Raw genomic sequence first — 17,695 nt, forward strand, 5'->3', positions numbered from 1 at the left:
TGTATGATTGGGAAGCTGGGTGGTTCAGTGGATTGAGAGCCAAGCCTTAAGATGGGAGGCTGTAGGTTCAAATCTGGGCTCAGATACTTCCTAGCTGTGTGACCTTGGGCAAGTCCTTTCATTCTGATTGCCCAGGTCTTACTGCTCTTCTACTTTAGAACCAATACACAGTAGTGATTTTAAGATGGAAGGTAAGGGTTGGAAAACAAAAAAGAATGTATGAACCTGTATGAAAATCCATCATCTCCAAAATGGAGGTATTGTGGAGAGTATTTGGGTGGGGAAAGAGAAACTTTAGGGATATGCTTGTGGAACTACAAATAGTCAAATGGAAGATATGAAAGATGTTTTCTGAATTCATATTATAAACCTTTCACAGACAAAAGATAGAGCAATAATAGTTAGCTTCAACTATGTAGGACTCTGTTATATAACCCTAGTTTAAAATATACTCTTGTTCTTCTGAAAGCAGCTCATCTAAAAGATTCTTAATTTGCTTAGGTGACAATATCTCTCTCACAAAAAGCAACAAAGGAAAAAAATGTTATGCTAAGGAAAACTGGCTGATGATGTGGAAATAAAGAACCTTGAGAGAAAGTGACTCTATCATTTGACATTTAAAATAGTCAAAGAAGTGAATGTTAGAAATAGTTTCAAATGTGCCATACATTTTGGAAAAGTGGATTAAAAAAAAAAAGAATATTTTGAGCCTATATTTGTAGTATCTAAGTGCTCCTAGGGGAAAATTAAAGAAAAATTGAATTTGATTTATTCAATTGTTAATAATTTTTAGGAGAAAGAGAAGAAGGAGAAATCTAAAGAAACCAGGGTGGCTGCACACAGAGCACTTTCATGAGCTCAGGCTTAAAAGAATGTGTAGAAAAGAGAGAAGGAAAGGCATTTATAGTAAAAAAGAATAGTTCAAAACTGGTTTGATATGTAAATTCAAAACCATGATTCTGGGCTTCAGGTTACTATGTATTTGAAAGACTTTACATAGAAAAAGAAGAATTTTTTTTTCTACTTGTGTTTTTCTAGTTTGAAGAACTAGGAACAAAACCTTGTTCATTAAAGGTCTGTCTGAAGACAAGATAGGAGAAATATTGAAAGATTCTTTTCATGGCCCTGTGGGAGCCAGAATAGTCACAAATATATGAGACTATGGTCTTCCAGGACAACAGAAGTCAGGAGATCTTTAGAATGCATGAAGAGTGAGATACCCACTTTTCTCTACCCTGCTATCTTTCCTCTAACCCACTATCTTAAGAGACTTATTTATGCATAAACAGTGGGCTTTTATCATTCTTAATGAATCAGAGGGTGGGGTAAAAAGCACAGTTGTAACTTCAATCTTAAGAATAAATCTTTCTTTAAAAATTAAAAAAAAATTTTTATTTAGTCAATTTAGAACATTATTCCTTGGTTACAAGAATCATATTCTTTCCCTCCCTCCCTTCTAAATCTTTCTTTTTAAAGTTTGTTGTGAGGTGCTAAAGAAAGGGGTACATTCTGATATTAAATTTCCATAGTGGGTAGCACATTTCATCATCATTACTCTGGAATCATAATTGGTTATTATACTGATTATAACTTTGAAATCTTTCAAAGGGAACTATGTTTATATTATACCAATTACTCTTTCCCATATTGCTCACTCTACAGTTCACACAATTCTTTATAGGTTTTTCTGAAATTCTTTCATATTTTAAGTTTTGACTCAATATGAGAGTTATAAAAGTGGTGATCATTTATAAAATATTAGCCCATAAGTAAAAAATGACTGTAAGAAGCTTTTATTTATAACAAGGTACTGATAGTAAAGGTAGGAAATATAGGAAGGAGACAAAGCCTGGTCTAGCCTACCAGCCCTAAGTTCTGCTTGGGTGAAGTTTGACTCAGTCCCAAGCAGGAGCTTCCCCAAGTCTCGATCTCCAAATGCGTTTCCCAGTAGTCCTCAGCCAGAAGTCCTGGTGGTGTCTTCAGCCAGATTTCAGGATCACTCCAAGGAAAAGTATGTCTCTTCAGCTCTACTCATCAATGCAGAATCCAAGGGAAGAGTCTCCAAGAAACCAGCCTCTCCAAAACCAAGGAAGTCAAGAGACCAGATCATGTTGTTCTCTTCTTTTATGCCCTTTTTTCCCCACGTCATTTCCCGGCTCTCCCCCTCTTGATAGGAACCAATTGCAGCCTCCCAATTTGTCTAGCACTGTCTTAGTTGGGGCAATGCTTGTGGCCTTTGGGGGTGTGAACTAGTAAGTGACTTGTAAGTTCTCTTACCTAAGGGTTAGCTATCTACTAAGAAGGGGTACTTTAAGTTCTTGATTTGATTAACTAAAAATAGACAAAGGGAGAATTTATTCAGTCTTCACAATATCATGTAAAATAATATTACATAATTTGTTTGGTCATTCCCTAATTTAATTAGCACTCCCTAATCCTTTGTTTTCAGTTCTTTGCAAAAGAAATACAAACTGCTGCAAATATATACATAGACCTCCTTTCCTCTTTTTTTTTTCTTTTCATATATCTTTGTGGTATAAACCCAATCATGATATTCACAGGTCAAAAGGGATTTGGGCAGGGGTGGGGGAGGGTGGGGTATATTTTCAAATTGTTTCCCAGAATGGCTGGACCAATTCATAGCTCTATCAGCAATGCATTAATCTGCCTGATTTTCTGAAGCACCCACTCCAAAACGGTTTTTCTTTTGACATCTTTGCTCATTTGAGCTGCTTCAATTTGCATTTATCTAATTATTAGTGGATGCGAAATTTTTTCAAATGGTTATTGATAGCTTGGATTTCTTCCTTAGAAGACTACTTATTTATATTCTTTGACCATGTATTTATTGAAGAATGACTTATTATTTTTATTTAATTCCTTATAAATCCTGAATGAGACCTTATCAAGGATACTTGCTACAAAGATTCCCCTCCTCATTTAAGTGTATTGTTTTGTTTTTGTGTGTGGAATAATTTTATGAGTGAGCTTTTTTATATATATGGTGGTATAGATAGATATGATCTGAGATTTGAGATCTGATCTACTTTTGCAGAGGGTAGGAGAAGGAATTTTGGACTTAATGAACACAGTCCTAGAACTTATGGGTGATAGCAAGATCAATGATTTGACCATCTTAGAATAGAAAAAGCAGGCCATAAGAATTAAGTAGATTGAAGAACTAGAAAGTTATAGTAGTTGATGGAGCAGAATCTGAACTTCCTAAGAAAGGAAAAAGAATGTCCTAAAGATTAATAGATAACTGCCATCAGGATAGACTGGGTGATGAATTAGAATAGTGTGAATCTCAAAAGAGGGGACACTGCTGAGTAATTGTGGTAGAAGGAGAGTTTGGAGGTTAAAATGGGAAGCAAGGAGTATTTCAATTCCCCCATCATGACAAAGTAAATACTGGAAAGGGTGGTCAGGGATATCATACTCTCAGGAGATAGCTAGGCCTCAAGAGTGCCAGGAGTTTAAAGTAGTGAAAAAAAGGGAAAAAAAATTAAGATGAAAGCAAATTTAAAGATTATAGTGTTAGTATTTTAGGTTGGTAGAATGAAAGGGGTAGACAGATGTGGAGTGGGAGGGACATGGTGTATATGGAGGAGGGATAGGATTGAGGAGGAAGAAATTGAGAAAGTAGGCAGTTTTTAATAGGAATTAAAGTTTATATATTGGCAGCTACTGGGAGTAAGGAAGAGGAAGGATTCAGGATCATTAAGATAGGTAGAATATGGTAGTCACTGAGAAATAAGTCCAGATTAAATGAATATCATTATTTGGAGAAAGGTCTATTCAGGAAGCGGATGCAAGGTTTTCCTTTTGAGGTTCATCCTTATGGTAGAATATATCTTATAGGACCCACAACAGGCAGGAGAAGGTATGGTATGGCCTGAGGGGGATTCTGATCAGGTGATGGGAAGTAACAGTATAAGGCTGAAGGGTTAAATCCATCTAGGGGGATACAGTCTATGGAGCACTGGAAAAGGACCTAGAACTAAGTTAGTAGCCTTGATTCTGGTGGTTGGGATACAAGCTGATACAGGGTACTGGGGAAGGTCCTAGGGCAGTGATGGCAAACCTTTTGGAGACTTTGTGCCATTCCATGCCCTCAGAGGGAGGGAAAAAAGGAGGGGATTGGTTCATGTGCTCTGCTCAGGGGAGGGAGTAAGTGCTTCGATTGGGCTGTTGACAGAGGGTTTGGTAGGCCCATGGTGGAGAGGGGGAAGGAGAAGCTCCACAGAGTCCCTCTGCTTTTGTAATAACAAACTGGGGGGTGGGATGGTGGCACATGCCCACAGAGAGGTCTCTGTGCACCATCTCTGGCATGTGCCATAGGCTCATCATGACAGCCCTAGGGGGAATGAAGGAATAAAACACTTATTAACCATTTTGTGAAAAGCATTGTGCTAAGCACTGGAGATGTGAATAGAAAGATGATAGACATTTTCTATTCTCTAGGACCTCATGTCCTAATGGGAAAATAATGCATATGGAAAGTTTCAATTATAAGTCAGATAGAAAAGTATAAACTTAGGATATAGCAGATGTTAATGTGCCTTCTTTAATGCCATTACTTAATGTTACTATTCCCAGGTCTCTTAGGTCCTTAGGAATCCAATGGTGACTGAGACAGTTGAATTGGTATGACTTGCCTGGCATATGCTATGAAGAGGATCTAGGACTAGTGCCCTTGGACAAAGAGGAACCTTACCTAAGCAAAACTGACCTCCAAAATAATATTAATCAATTTGTCAGCAAACTTTAATCAACCTATTATATACCCTTTTCTTTATATTCTCACCCCTAGTTTATCCAATTTATTCACTTCAATTCAAAAGCATTTGTTTATTTATTTTTTGCAAGCCATTGTGCTTGAGATATAAAAATAGATCATTAGGGGGATGATCCCTTGGCTTGCCACTGAGTGATTATTTAGCTATCTTGGAAAAAAATTCTTCAGTAGCACCTGAAGCCCCTCAATATGTTCCCCTATCTCCAGCCCCTAGCTACAATATGTACATGGCACTGTTGGGCTAATCATTGTTTCAGATCTTTAGCTAATCTGCATCAGGAGAACAGTGAGATCCTAATATAGATGGAATCACAGGTCCAGTTAAAAGAGTAATTGAGAATAGTAATTTTTGAAATAAACTATATTCATTTAATTGAAAATTCTTCTTTCACTGTTTCTCAGTCCTAACCTTTCTGCTTCTCTTACTGCACCATACTCAGTCTGTAAAATTATCTATACAATTAAATAGATAATAGAGAAAGAATTGAAAACGTTTTGAGATCCTGGGAAGAAAGATCAATTTTGATATTTCCAAGACTCCTAGAACTTTTGTACTGGAAGGGGATTTAGAGGCTATCTAGCCCAATTTTCCTTATAATACATATAAAATGACATAGATAAGAGTCTCAAATTCATTTGATGGGAAGAAAGATGGTCTGCATGCATTCTAAACAAGAACATGGGACTGGGACTCAGGTGAGCTGGGATCAACCTCATCTTGTTGGGTGACATTGGGCAAGTCGCCTCACCTCTTTTGGCCTAAATTTCCCCAATAACTTAATTTTTTTTTTACCTTCTATCTTAGTATCTTTTCTAAGGAAGAAGTGGCAAAAGCTTGGCAATTGCTGGACAAGTGACTTACCCAGTTTCACATAGGTAGGAAGTAGTATCTGAGGCCATATTTGAACCCAGGTCCTCCTGATTTCAGGCCTTGTGTTCTATCCACTGTGCTACCTAGCTGTCCCTCCCAATAACCTCTAATGAGCTTTTCATATCAGTCTGACCTTTCTAAATTCCATTATTTGATAACTCAAATTATAGAGTAATCAAGGTGACAAAGTTAGGAATCTTATATTATTGTTAGTGTTTATTGTTTATTACATTTTCCTTCTATGTTTATTGTAGATATGTCTCTAAACAATGGGGCAATGAGTAGCTGGAGATTCTCACTCTTCCATTTTCTGTGCAAATTAGAAAGAAAAAAAGTTCAATGAAGCTGAACTGAAAAACAAAATCCCCAGGGGAAAAGTTAAAAATATTTAACACTAGAAAAGTGTTTCAAAAAGGGCTCTTTTGTCTATTGTTTATTGTATACTCAATCAAATCTCTAGCTCTCTTGCAATACAGGGACTACTTGGATTATAAGTAGGGATAGATAAGGATGGCAGCTAATAGATCCTGCCTGCCTTGCTAACTTTCATTTGCTCAGAGTGAGAGACAGGCCTATCGTCTTTCCATTTTCCTTTACCCTTTTGCTGGCAGAGCAAAGTAAAAAGCCCTCACCAATCCGAATGAAATTCTTTTGCAATAGATCTTCCTGCAAGCTTAGAGGTTTTAGCTTAAATGAGTAGCACAATTTAATGTTTTATTTAATATAAAAAAATATGAAAACCTTCTAAAAATCCTTCTGTTGAAATGTACAAAGGTAGCAAGAAAGACCAAGACATTTATGGCTATAGACTTCATCCTTTGGCTTTAAGTTGGGTTTCTTAGAATCCCTTCAACCTTTGTGCCCCCAAGTTTTATAGGAAATACCTCAGAAGATGTGATTTCCCCCAAATTTCAGAATGAGAAATGGTAGTTCCTGTTATGCATAGTGGTCATATACCAACCTGACTTCCTGTGTCCTGACTCTTGGCTCTCAGCTTATTGATCTGTGACTCAGCAATGTCAGCCCGCTCCTCAGCTTCCTCCAGCTCATGTTGAACTCTTCTGCACCTTGTTAACTGAGTGTTGGCCTGTTCCTCCTAAAAGAAATGAGACAAGGGATGGCAACTGAATCTAATTCCACATTATTGCTACTAAGACTTTTGTTCCTTTCCATCTTTTGGTAATTAGCCCCTTAGAACAGTGCCTAGCACATAGTAGAAGCATAATAAATGCTTGTTGATTAATTGATTGACATGCACTATCCTTCTGACACAGAAAGAAAGGCAGTTTCCAAAGAAGTGGAAATGGATACTCCCTGGTTAATATTAAGAATAGCTAATATTTACATCAAGCTAATTTAAGGTTTGCAATGCATTTTACATATATTATCCCATCTTCTGAACAATGCTAGGAGGCAGGTGCTAATATTATCATCATTTTTTACAGATCAGGAAACTGAGGAAGGCAACAATTACATGATTTAGTCAGAGACAGGATTTAAATGCAAGCCTTTCTGACTCCAAGTTTGGCATGTTTTTTCCTCCAGCTGTCTTATGACAATGGCAAGTTTATAAACTATTGGATGAACTTGAGTGAGTTAGAGAAGGAATGTGTCTCAGATTCTAGTAGATAAGAAGGAGGAAGAAGGACAGGTATTCCTGAATAGAGAAAGATCTTTGTCCTTCAAAGGGAAATCATGTTTACATGATGAGTTGAGCATGAGACTTGACCTATGGTCAGGTATAGCTGGATAAATCTACTATTTGTGAGATCCACTTGATGGTAATGTAGGGGAGCCTGGCTCGTGACCTCCTAGGAGTTATTCAATTTGTCAAGGGTTACATCAGACCAAAGTGGACCCCCAGATCTTTAAAAGTCTCCCTGGGACCAAACCAAGATAAAATTGGCCTCCTGGGTACGTCGTAAAGATGGCATAAGGAGATGGTGAATGCTCAAACATTTATTAAGGACATTTTCTCCACTAAAAAAATGTCAGGTTAGTATTTATTAACTCAAGAGCAAAATATTATCTTATGGTCACGGCTGGGTAGGGAAGAGAGATACAGAAATGCATCAGAAAATGGAAATGAAAGTTACTGCTGTTTATCTATATTTGACTACATCCATAGCATTGCAGAGTAAGACAAAGATGACTGGGTAGAGTGAGGAAGGATTGTTGGAGTAGAATGAGAAAGAGTGGGGTAGAGTGAGGTAGAATAGAATATGTAACAGGTAAGGCTTATATTTTTCTATCACTTAAGATTTATTGGCAGGCAACCTTAATGAAAATATGAGAAAGAAACAGGCAATCTTTTAAGAATGATATTCTTCAGGGGCAGGAACTGTTTTTGCTTTTTATTTATATCCTAGGTGTTTAGTATACTGCCTGGCTCATAGTTAAAAACTTAATAAATGTTTCTTGATTGATTAATTCAGAAGCCTATACAATTTTTTCAACTACATTTAAACCCTGAAACAAAATCTTTCTGTTAGACAATAATATTCTTCCAGGATTACAGTATGGGTATGAATTTCATGGAATAACACTATCTCCAAAGGAAGAAAACCAAAACAAAAATGAGATTGGTGACAGACAAAAATAGGTTGTAGCACATTATCAACAATGATTTACAAATAACTGATAACATCTAAGAGATATAATTAGACAAAAGTTGGCCAGTTATATTATTGGACTGAAGGGCATAAGGTCTTCAACACTGTTGAGTGGAACTTTATGGAGGGCTTATGAGGGATCATGGGCAAGAGAATTGAGGTTGAGATAGTATAGACAGAATGTGAATTGCACTGTTAGTGGAGAAAATTCAAACATGAAAAGTATCATAGGAATACTGAAGTCCTGAGATATTTAAGGTTTCTAAAGTGCTTTCCTCACACAACTCCTGGGAATCATGTAGTTCAAGTATTAATACTCTCATTTCATAGGTGAGGAAATGGACTTAAAGACAATAAATGACCCTTCTCAGGTTAGGATTCTTATAAATGTCAAGATCAGAGCTCAAATCCATTTTTTTCTGACTCCAAGTATTAACAATTCTGCTTCCTATAGAGCATGCTTATAAAATGCTAAGTTGGAGGGGATTTTAGCAATCATCTCAGCCAATAAAACCCAATCCTTTCATTCTGTGGGAAAGAAAACTGAGGTTGAGTTCTAAGTAGCTAAGTGATCTGGAGTAAAGTTCCTGAATCTTGAATTCTTTCTAAGAAGTGGAAATGTGCTCTCCAAGAAAATTTGACTTCTAGGAGAAAATACACAGGATGATGTCTACATGGCTCTATGAGAACCAGGACTACATGTCACTTGGGGGAAGCCCCTGCACTCACCGCCTCCTCTGCTTGTCTCTTATATGCCTTCACTTTGGCCTGTAGTTTGTCTACCAGGTCCTGGAGTCTGAGAACATTCTTACGATCTTCCTCAGCCTATGAATAGAGGATTAGGGTTATATTGTCCATATAGACATCACTCTTCTGAACAGAATTTGAGTAGTACAGACTTTATTGTGATTTTGAAGACATTTACCTGGTAAGTAATTTCTTTAACTTTCCGTTCATATTTGTGGGCCCCTTTAATGGCTTCAGCTCCCCTCTTCTGCTCAGCATCAAGCTCATTTTCCAGCTCATGAATCTAAAATCCAGTATCATGAAGAGATTACAAGAAAGAAATCAAAGACCTGTCTCACTTATATAATATCATCTGTCCTGCCATATTTGACTTTTTTTCTCCCCTAAATATCCTTACTTTCTGACTTAACAAATCTAAGAGAGAAGGGCAAGGACTAGGCAAATGGGGTTAAATGTCTTTCCCAGAGAATCATTCAGATAGGAAGTGTCTGAGACCACATTTGAACCCAGGTCCTACCAACTCCAGGTCTGGTGCCATTGTGCCACCCAGCTGCCCCATCTGTCATATTAAACTTTATTAAGGTACATACTGAAGTGTTAAGGTCCTTAAACTTTTTCAGATGAGAAACTACTTTGTTTTGTTTTGTTTTTAATCTTATGAATGGAGGCAGCTAGGTGACTCAGTGGATTGAGAGCCAGACCCAGAGATGAGGGAGGTCTTAGATTCAAATATGACCTCAAACACTTCCCAGCTGTGTGACCCTGGGCAAGTGACTTAACCTTGATTGCCTAGTCCATACCTTACTGCTCTTCTACCTTAGAACCTGTACTGATTCCAAGACAGAAAGTAAGAGTTTTTTGGTTCTTTTTTAAAGTTTTATGACTGTTTGTAGGTGGAGGTAGTGAGACTGCATGATACTATCAGGGATAGGATGTCAGCTACATTTATTCCCATAAAACATGGAAACTGAGACATGGTAGAAGGAATCTCTGAGAGTCATGGAGAGTAAAAGGAACCATTTAGGTATAATATACTCTATGAAATCTTCCTTAACACCCTAGCCCCTCTATTGTCACATTCCTTTGGTCTCTCAGGTATAAGTAATTCCCCATCCTCAAATTTTTTCATAGTGTTTTACCAGTACCACTGATTTATATTTATTTTACTATAGTGGGGCTCACACACATTCCCCTTTCCATGCAGTAGTGCCAGAGAAAGTATATTCTGTGGATATTTTGGAGACCCCCCAATAAGTTAATTCCATTCATACATCCAGGGGCAATTAGGGTAGACTGAGATATAACTAGGGAGAGAATGGGATGTTATTCCCAAACCTTTATATGCACATAGACTACCACTACAGGTGGGAGATGTACCACCTAGCTTTTACATAGAAAAGATTGAAATTTTGATAAGTTATCATGTCCCCTGTGGAACTGTGATGAGAATACTACTTATTAGCTATAAGAAGAAATTGTACCATAAGTCTGAAAGACTTGTAGGCCTAGTTTTAGGAAATGAAGTACAAGAGAAATCTCTAGAAAGAGAGATTGTGGCACTGTGTTTCAAATTATTTATGTCTGTTTTCACAAAAATTTAGGGGTAGGAAGAGGGAGGAACTAACAAATTCCCTCTTGTACTACTGTTTTTAGGGGAGGGAAAGGTTTATAGTGGCTCTCTCTTGTATCATAATCATATCTTCCTCCCCTTCCTTTAAGACTGTGGGCTCCTCAAAGGGCGATAAAAGACTGTCTGCCCTTTGATCCAGCCGTAGCACTGCTGGGTTGGTACCCCAAAGAGATAATAAAGAAAAAGACTTGTACAAGAATATTCATGGCTGCACTCTTTGTGGTGGCCAAAAATTGGAAAATGAGGGGTTGCCCTTCAATTGGGGAATGGCTGAACAAATTGTCATATATGTTGGTGATGGAATACTATTGTGCTCAAAGGAATAATAACATGGAGGAATTCCATGGAGACTGGAACAACTTCCAGGAAGTGATGCAGAGCGAAAGGACCTGAACCAGGAGATCATTATACACAGAGACTGATACCCTGTGGTACAATCGAAGGTAATGGACTTCTCCATTAAGGTCAATGCAATGTCCCTGAACAATCTGCAGGGATCTAAAAAACACTATCCACAAGCAGAGGATAAACTGTGGGAGTAAAAACAACAAGGAAAAGCAACTGCTTGACTACAGGGGTGGAGGGGATATGACTGAGGAGAAACTCTAAATGAACACTCTAATGCAAATACCAACAACAGGGAAATGGGTTCGAGTCAAGAATACATGTGATACCCAGTGGAATCATGAGTCGGCTATGGGAGAGGTGGGGGGGGGGGGAAGAAAATGATCCTTGTTTCCAATGAATAATGTTTGGAAATGACCAAATAAAATAATGTTAAAAAAAAAAGACTGTGGGCTCCTGGAGAATGCTGGATTAATATTTGTATTTCCAGTGCCTATCACATGGCTTTACTTCAGTAAATAAATATTTTTTTGGAACACATTGAATTAAATTGAAATAGGTTTTGGGAGCAACTCTGTTTGAAAGTGATTGGATGAAGCTCCAATAGAAACAGGTCTCTTACTTCATTATTCACTGATTTATAGGCCCTGGTGGTAGACCGCCTAATACAGGAAGAGTGTATTTTAATATTTCTTTATGAAGTTAATTACAGTAACTGGTGGATTTCAAGGAAGGAAGGAAAAGTGTTTCCTCTCATTTTTCCTCCTCCTTCTGTCTCTTTGCTCTCTCCTTTTCATCCTATCGCTCCAGATTCTTCAGAAGCATATTTTCAAGTTCCTCTCTATTATCATCCTTTTACACTTCTTCCTGTAAATGCTGTTTTAAAAACAAAACAAAAACCCTAAAACTAAATAGTTCAACCAGTTTTGGCATCCTAGAAAAGGGTGAGGGAAAGTAAAGGAAGGATCAGCCAAGGAACTAAACAGAGAAATTGGCAAAGAAAGAACAGAAAACAGTATAAGATATAGCATATAGGAGATCTGAAATGCCTACTGTTGTAACTGAACAAAAATCCCCAAACCATGAAGAACATGAAGTAAGCTAGACCTGCTGTAGAAGAAATTTAAATTGGATACAAGAAAGACTGGAAAGGTATTTAACACTGGAGTGGGTGAATAAAAGATAGATGTTTAAAATAAGTAGATTTCAAATTATGAACTTGGGCAGCCCAGTAAGCAGCAATTTGCAGGCAGAAGTTTCCCTTGACCAATGTCATTTTGTAGTAATATCATTAGTTCATTAAAAATATTATAAGTTTTCAAGACTCCCAACAAGGTGATTTGGTGGAACACCCATTTATAACATTTATAGTATTGTTTCTATGGAATTAACTGACTCTATAATGTTGTTTTACCTATCTGTGTTTCTGCAAGATTTGTGTAATAATATTAAGAGAGTATGACTATGGGGCAGCTAGGTAGCACAGTGCCTAGAGCACCAGGCTTGGAGTTGGGAGGACATGGGTTCAAATCTGACCATCAACACATCCTAACTGGATGACCCTAAGCAAGTCACTTAATCTCAACTGCCTAGCCAATCTTCTTAGAATGGACACTAAGACAGAAGGTAAAGGTTTAAAGGGAGAGAGACAGAGAGACAGAGAGAAAGTATAACTGCACATCACTTTTCAATATGCAAAGCACATTCTTCACTCTCCAAGTACTGTTTCCCCAGTCATATACAGTGGCTTGGTGTTTAAACAGTTTTCATAAAAAAAAAAAAAAACCTTACCTTATGCCTTAGAATTGATACTAAGTATGATGTCAAGGTGGAAGAGTGATAAGGACCAGACAATTGGGATTAAGTGACTTGCCCAGGGTCACACAGTTAGGAACTATCTGAGACTAGTTTTGAACCTCCTAGACTCTATTCCCTATGCTACCCAGCTGTCTCTATATGAGGCATGAACAGATCTGAACCTACATAAAATCCCTTGTAAAATGAACACTAAGTTACAAGTACAATAATGATAATTTAAATACTTTAAGTTATATATCCTAACAAAAATAACATAAAATTGTGTGTGTGTGTGTGTGTGTGGACTGACAAGTAGAAATGATCATAATGGCAGTTCTTTCAGGCCACTATGTGGTTTTCTACTCTTTGCTCTTGCTGCTCCTCTTTGGGTCCCCTATCATATGGCCCTATCTATAGGCAAGTAGATTATATGGCTTCTACACAGACCCTGAATTTTCATTTGTCTCATAGCCCTGTACCCTATTCTCCAGTTTCTGGATCTGCTTCTTTCCTCCCTTCAGGGCCATCTGCTCAGCCTCATCCAGGCGGTGCTGCAAGTCCTTCACAGTCTGCTCCAGGTTCTTCTTCATCCTCTCCAGGTGGGCACTGGTGTCCTGCTCCTTTTTCAGCTCCTCAGCCATCATGGCAGCCTATTAGGTCCACAGGAAATATTAATAAGTGTCCCAACACATCATCTAATTTCTTCCCCCCCTCCCCCCTTGATTTCGGGATAACGGGAAACTTCTCAAGCCTAGAGGCCCACCCTTTCCTCTAACCATTCACCTGAACTCTGTGAAAATAGGCAACAGCTCACTCACATCTGTGATGGCTTTTTTTGCTTTCTCCTCTGCATTATGAGCTTCCTGGATAGAATTGTCCACTTCTTTCTGGCACTCAGCTATATCAGCCTCCAGTTTCTTCTTTGTGTTTATCAGGCTGGCATTCTAGTAAGAAAATTAGAAAATGGTGATTTTAGCTCAAAATTCAAAGTGAGTAGACACTCTCTTAGTCCAACACCCTAATTTTGCAGATGAAAAAATTGAGGCCTAAGATACTAAGTGATTTGCACAAGGTCACCCATCACCCAGGTAGTATGTGACAGCTGGGATTGGAACTAAAGTAATTCTAATTTTTTTCCTCTGTTTCATGGTTATATTTATGTAACTTTTTAAAATAGAGCTTTCTCAAAAATATTTTGATTTAGTCTTCATGTTTCCAAAGGACTTAAAGTGGCTTACATTACAAAGCATAGTTCAAAGTACATGAGACCCTTAGAGATAAACCAGAATATAGGTCTTCTGAACTGAGCTGAAGGTGTGGATGCTGTCAGCTGCCAAAGTTGAAAAGATTACAATATTTTATTAATAAATCTGGCTTTTGTGTTTCCTGGCAGCTACAGCAAAAAGGATTATGTTTTGTTATATAGTTTTTGTTTTCTGATAAGAGAAAGAATTCAGATTAATTTGCTGAGACAGTTATTCCTGGAATTAAATTCAAGCAGGAGATGAAGCATGCATAGTTTCTTCCTTTCTTCATTTTCAGAGCAGCACGAGAACCATGGCTGGAGGAGACCCCAGAGTACCTGGGTATGTAGGAGCTGCACTCGTTCACTTGCATCCAGCAGCTCCTGTTCAGATAGCCTGCGTGTCCTATCAGTTTGCTCCAAGGCCACTTTCATCTCTTCAAGCTCCTCAACCAAGAGACTGTTCCTGCGTTCCACAAGGGCCAACTGCTCCTTCAGGTTACTGTTGTCCCTTAGAACATCATCCAGTTGCAGCTGAGAATCCTTTAGTAGGAAGCAAGCATGAGTACAGAAACCACAGAACAAAGCCATAGATAGAGGTTGTACCAGAAGGGGCCTGCCTACTTACCTTGAGCTGACCCTGGAAGGTACGCAGATGTTTCTGGGTCTCAGCCACTTGGTGGTAAGCACGACCCAACTGAATTTCCATTTCATTGAGGTCTCCTTCCATCTTTTTCTTAAGCCTCAGGGCATCATTTCTGCTCCTGATCTCAGCATCCAACATGCTCTGCATGGACTCTGACATTCTCTGGCTGTTTCTTTTGAGCTGCTCAATTTCCTCATCCTTTTCAGTGACCTTCCGGTCAATCTCAGATTTTACCTGGTTTAGCTCTAGCTGGACACGCAAGACTTTGCTTTCTTCATGTTCTAAGGAGCCCTGTGTGAAAGAAAATATCAGATCATCTCACTTTTTCCCCAGAAAGTATTCCCGGGGAAGAGAGAATTCTTATGGAGAATCAAGGAATTAGACTGACAGCTCTTCCTTGAATGTAAATAGATTTAGCAGTATATTCTCACTTTTAGTGAAGATAGACCAAGCACCTGAGAGTAGTTAAGTTAATTGAAGAAGAGCATCAGCGTGGTAGGAAATGTAAGATCCACTAGAATGTATGCTCATTGAAGGCAAAGGATTATTTTTTTTTTTGCCATTGTAGCTCCACCTCTTGGCACAGTGTCTTGCATACAGTAGGCACATATCATTAAAAATTTGTGGAATTCAATTGAATTCAAATTACTCAAAGTCTTAAATAAAAAGAAAGAAGTAATTCACAATCATAAGCTCATTGAATGACTTGATGGAAACAGAGGGCAAGGATATTAGGAAAATTAAACTAAATGCTTAATGTTTAAATGATTTTCTTACCTCTCGTACTTAGCATAGGGTCTACATTAAAAACTAGTATGAAAAAAGATTCATCTTTGTTTCTAAAGGATAAATAGCTTTTAATTGGACTTATTCCTAAATAAATTATCTTATTTTTTAAAAAAAATATTACTTTTATTTTTATTTTTTTAAAAATAATGTGTGTTTTTTTTAAACCCTTACCTTCCATCATAGAATCAAAACTATGAATTGTTTCAAAGTCAGAAATGCGATAAGGGGTAGGCAACGGAGTTTAAATGACTAGCCCAACATAGCTATGAGCCAATCACAATTGTTCATAACCAGGGTATTCTGGTGAAACATTCTATTAATGGAGAATTTCTGGCCAAACAAATTCAATCCAGCTAGTCACTGTGCTAGGTGCTAGGGATACAAAGACAAAAATGAATCAGTCCCTGCCTTCAGAATCTTTACATTCTATAGGTCAGTGATAGTGAACCTATGGCATGGAAGTCAAAGATGGCATGTAGGACACTCTCTGTGGGCATGCGACTGTTCCCTCCCCAAGAGTTTATTACTAGAAAGGCAGAGGGACTCAGGCAGAGCTGCTCCACTCCCCCTCTCCACCACAAGGGATGACATTTTTTCACCTCCCCTGTCCCTCTACCTAGCAACCCAATGGAAGCACACAGGAGGTAAGGTGGGCAGCTCATAGGCAGTAGAGCTGGAGGGGAGCAGAGAGCTTGAGCCACTTGCCTCCTCCTCTCTACACTTGCTGAGGACATTCCTTACTTCACCCACTCCTCTTCCCAGCAGCCCAATGGAAGTGTTTTCTTCCTCCCCTGGGTGGGGTCAGCCTAGGGGCTGGGGTGGGGGCATGTCCTGACATTCCATCTCTAAAAAGTTCACCATCACTGCTATAGGAGAAGGGGTAGGACATGTACAAAGTTTAAAAAAAAATGGGGAAGAGTAAGGAAGAGGATACTAGCAACTGGAAGAATCAATTTAAACTTTCTTTAGTAGGTAATTCCTTAAACTGAGTTTTGAAGGAATCTAGAGAATCTGAGAGATGGAAGTGAGGAGAGAATGTATTCCAGGCTTGGGGGACAGACTATGCAAAGGCATGGAGAAAGGCAATGAAATATCATGACCAAAGATGAGTGGGACCTATCAGACAACATGAAGTTTTAAGTTACGTGGGGTGGTTTGGAGTTAATCTTTTTTTTTTCCTTTCTGACAGAACAGGATTGAAAAAATAGTGAAAAAAAGATGTTTTCCAAAATGGGCAAATATTGCATACTGACTAGAGGAAATTAAAATAGATGGAATAACATACAGACCCAGAGCTGACAACTGTTTCCAGTAAAGACTTAGACTTTTTTATAGTAATTACAGATTTTCATGTTCAAGAAAAATTAAATCGATCATCTATTAGAAGGGGAAGAGTACTACAGAGGTCACCTAGAATAACCATTTCAGTTGCATGTTTCTCTAGGAGCCTAGCATGTGATATTTCAGAAACTTGCCTCAGCCTCTTCTAAAGAAACCTGGAGATCAGACTTTTCTTGTTCAACTTGCTTCTTGGTCTTTTCCATTTCCTTCATATTCTTGCCCTTTTCTGCTATCAGTTCATTTAAATCAGCAATCTCCTCTGCAATAGACAGAATTGTTAGGTAATTTCATAATGCTCTTGAGCCCTCACAAAGGCAGATCATCGTTCTTGCTTTTTTGCTCCTGACCAACAGGTTCATGAAAAGGACAGAATTAAATAGAATAATTATTAAGTCTGTTTTAGACATTGCAGAGAGTCAGTGTGGGGAATGAACACAGGATTTGGAGTTGGGGGTTTGGATTTGAATCTCAGATATGACATGTGCTTTCTATATAACCTTAGGTAAGTCACAAAACATTTTAGTTTCCTCACCTGTAAAATAAACAAGTCATACTTACTGGATGGCTTCTACTGACATTTTCATTTTAATCTAGATCTATGATCAGTAGATTTATGATCAGTAAGCCATGGATCATCTTGCCTGACTTTACCTCTACATCAATGGGTATGTAAAGAAGAGTTCTCATTGATTTCAATAACTTCATGAGATTTAAAAAATAACTAAGAGACAACCAAAGAAGAGAACTGGTTAGAGGACCTTGTTGGACAATGGTCATAGGGATTACTGGAAGATCTTCTCATTGTCAAATATAAGTGAATTAAAAAACCCAATGTGTCTCCCCTAAATAGCAGCAAAAGAAAGGGTGAACTTAGAT

General features: G+C 38.1%; 1 protein-coding gene across 1 annotated transcript in view; it reads right to left on the minus strand.

Moving 5' to 3' along the window:
• Positions 1 to 5,865: 5,865 nt before the first annotated feature.
• LOC100027255 (myosin-13) overlaps positions 5,866 to 17,695 on the minus strand; it is an 85,704-nt gene continuing 73,874 nt past the window's right edge. The window contains exons 32-40 of the mRNA XM_016430758.2: positions 16,954 to 17,078; positions 14,672 to 14,980; positions 14,383 to 14,586; positions 13,619 to 13,744; positions 13,280 to 13,450; positions 9,207 to 9,311; positions 9,011 to 9,106; positions 6,631 to 6,765; positions 5,866 to 5,979 (exon numbers count right to left, since the gene is read on the minus strand). Coding sequence (XP_016286244.2) covers positions 5,965 to 5,979; positions 6,631 to 6,765; positions 9,011 to 9,106; positions 9,207 to 9,311; positions 13,280 to 13,450; positions 13,619 to 13,744; positions 14,383 to 14,586; positions 14,672 to 14,980; positions 16,954 to 17,078 — 1,286 coding nt within the window. The 3' untranslated portion in view covers positions 5,866 to 5,964. The remainder of the gene's footprint in view (positions 5,980 to 6,630; positions 6,766 to 9,010; positions 9,107 to 9,206; positions 9,312 to 13,279; positions 13,451 to 13,618; positions 13,745 to 14,382; positions 14,587 to 14,671; positions 14,981 to 16,953; positions 17,079 to 17,695) is intronic.

The sequence above is a fragment of the Monodelphis domestica genome, chromosome 2, assembly GCF_027887165.1.
Source record: "Monodelphis domestica isolate mMonDom1 chromosome 2, mMonDom1.pri, whole genome shotgun sequence".
Classification (NCBI taxonomy): Eukaryota; Metazoa; Chordata; class Mammalia; order Didelphimorphia; family Didelphidae; genus Monodelphis; species Monodelphis domestica.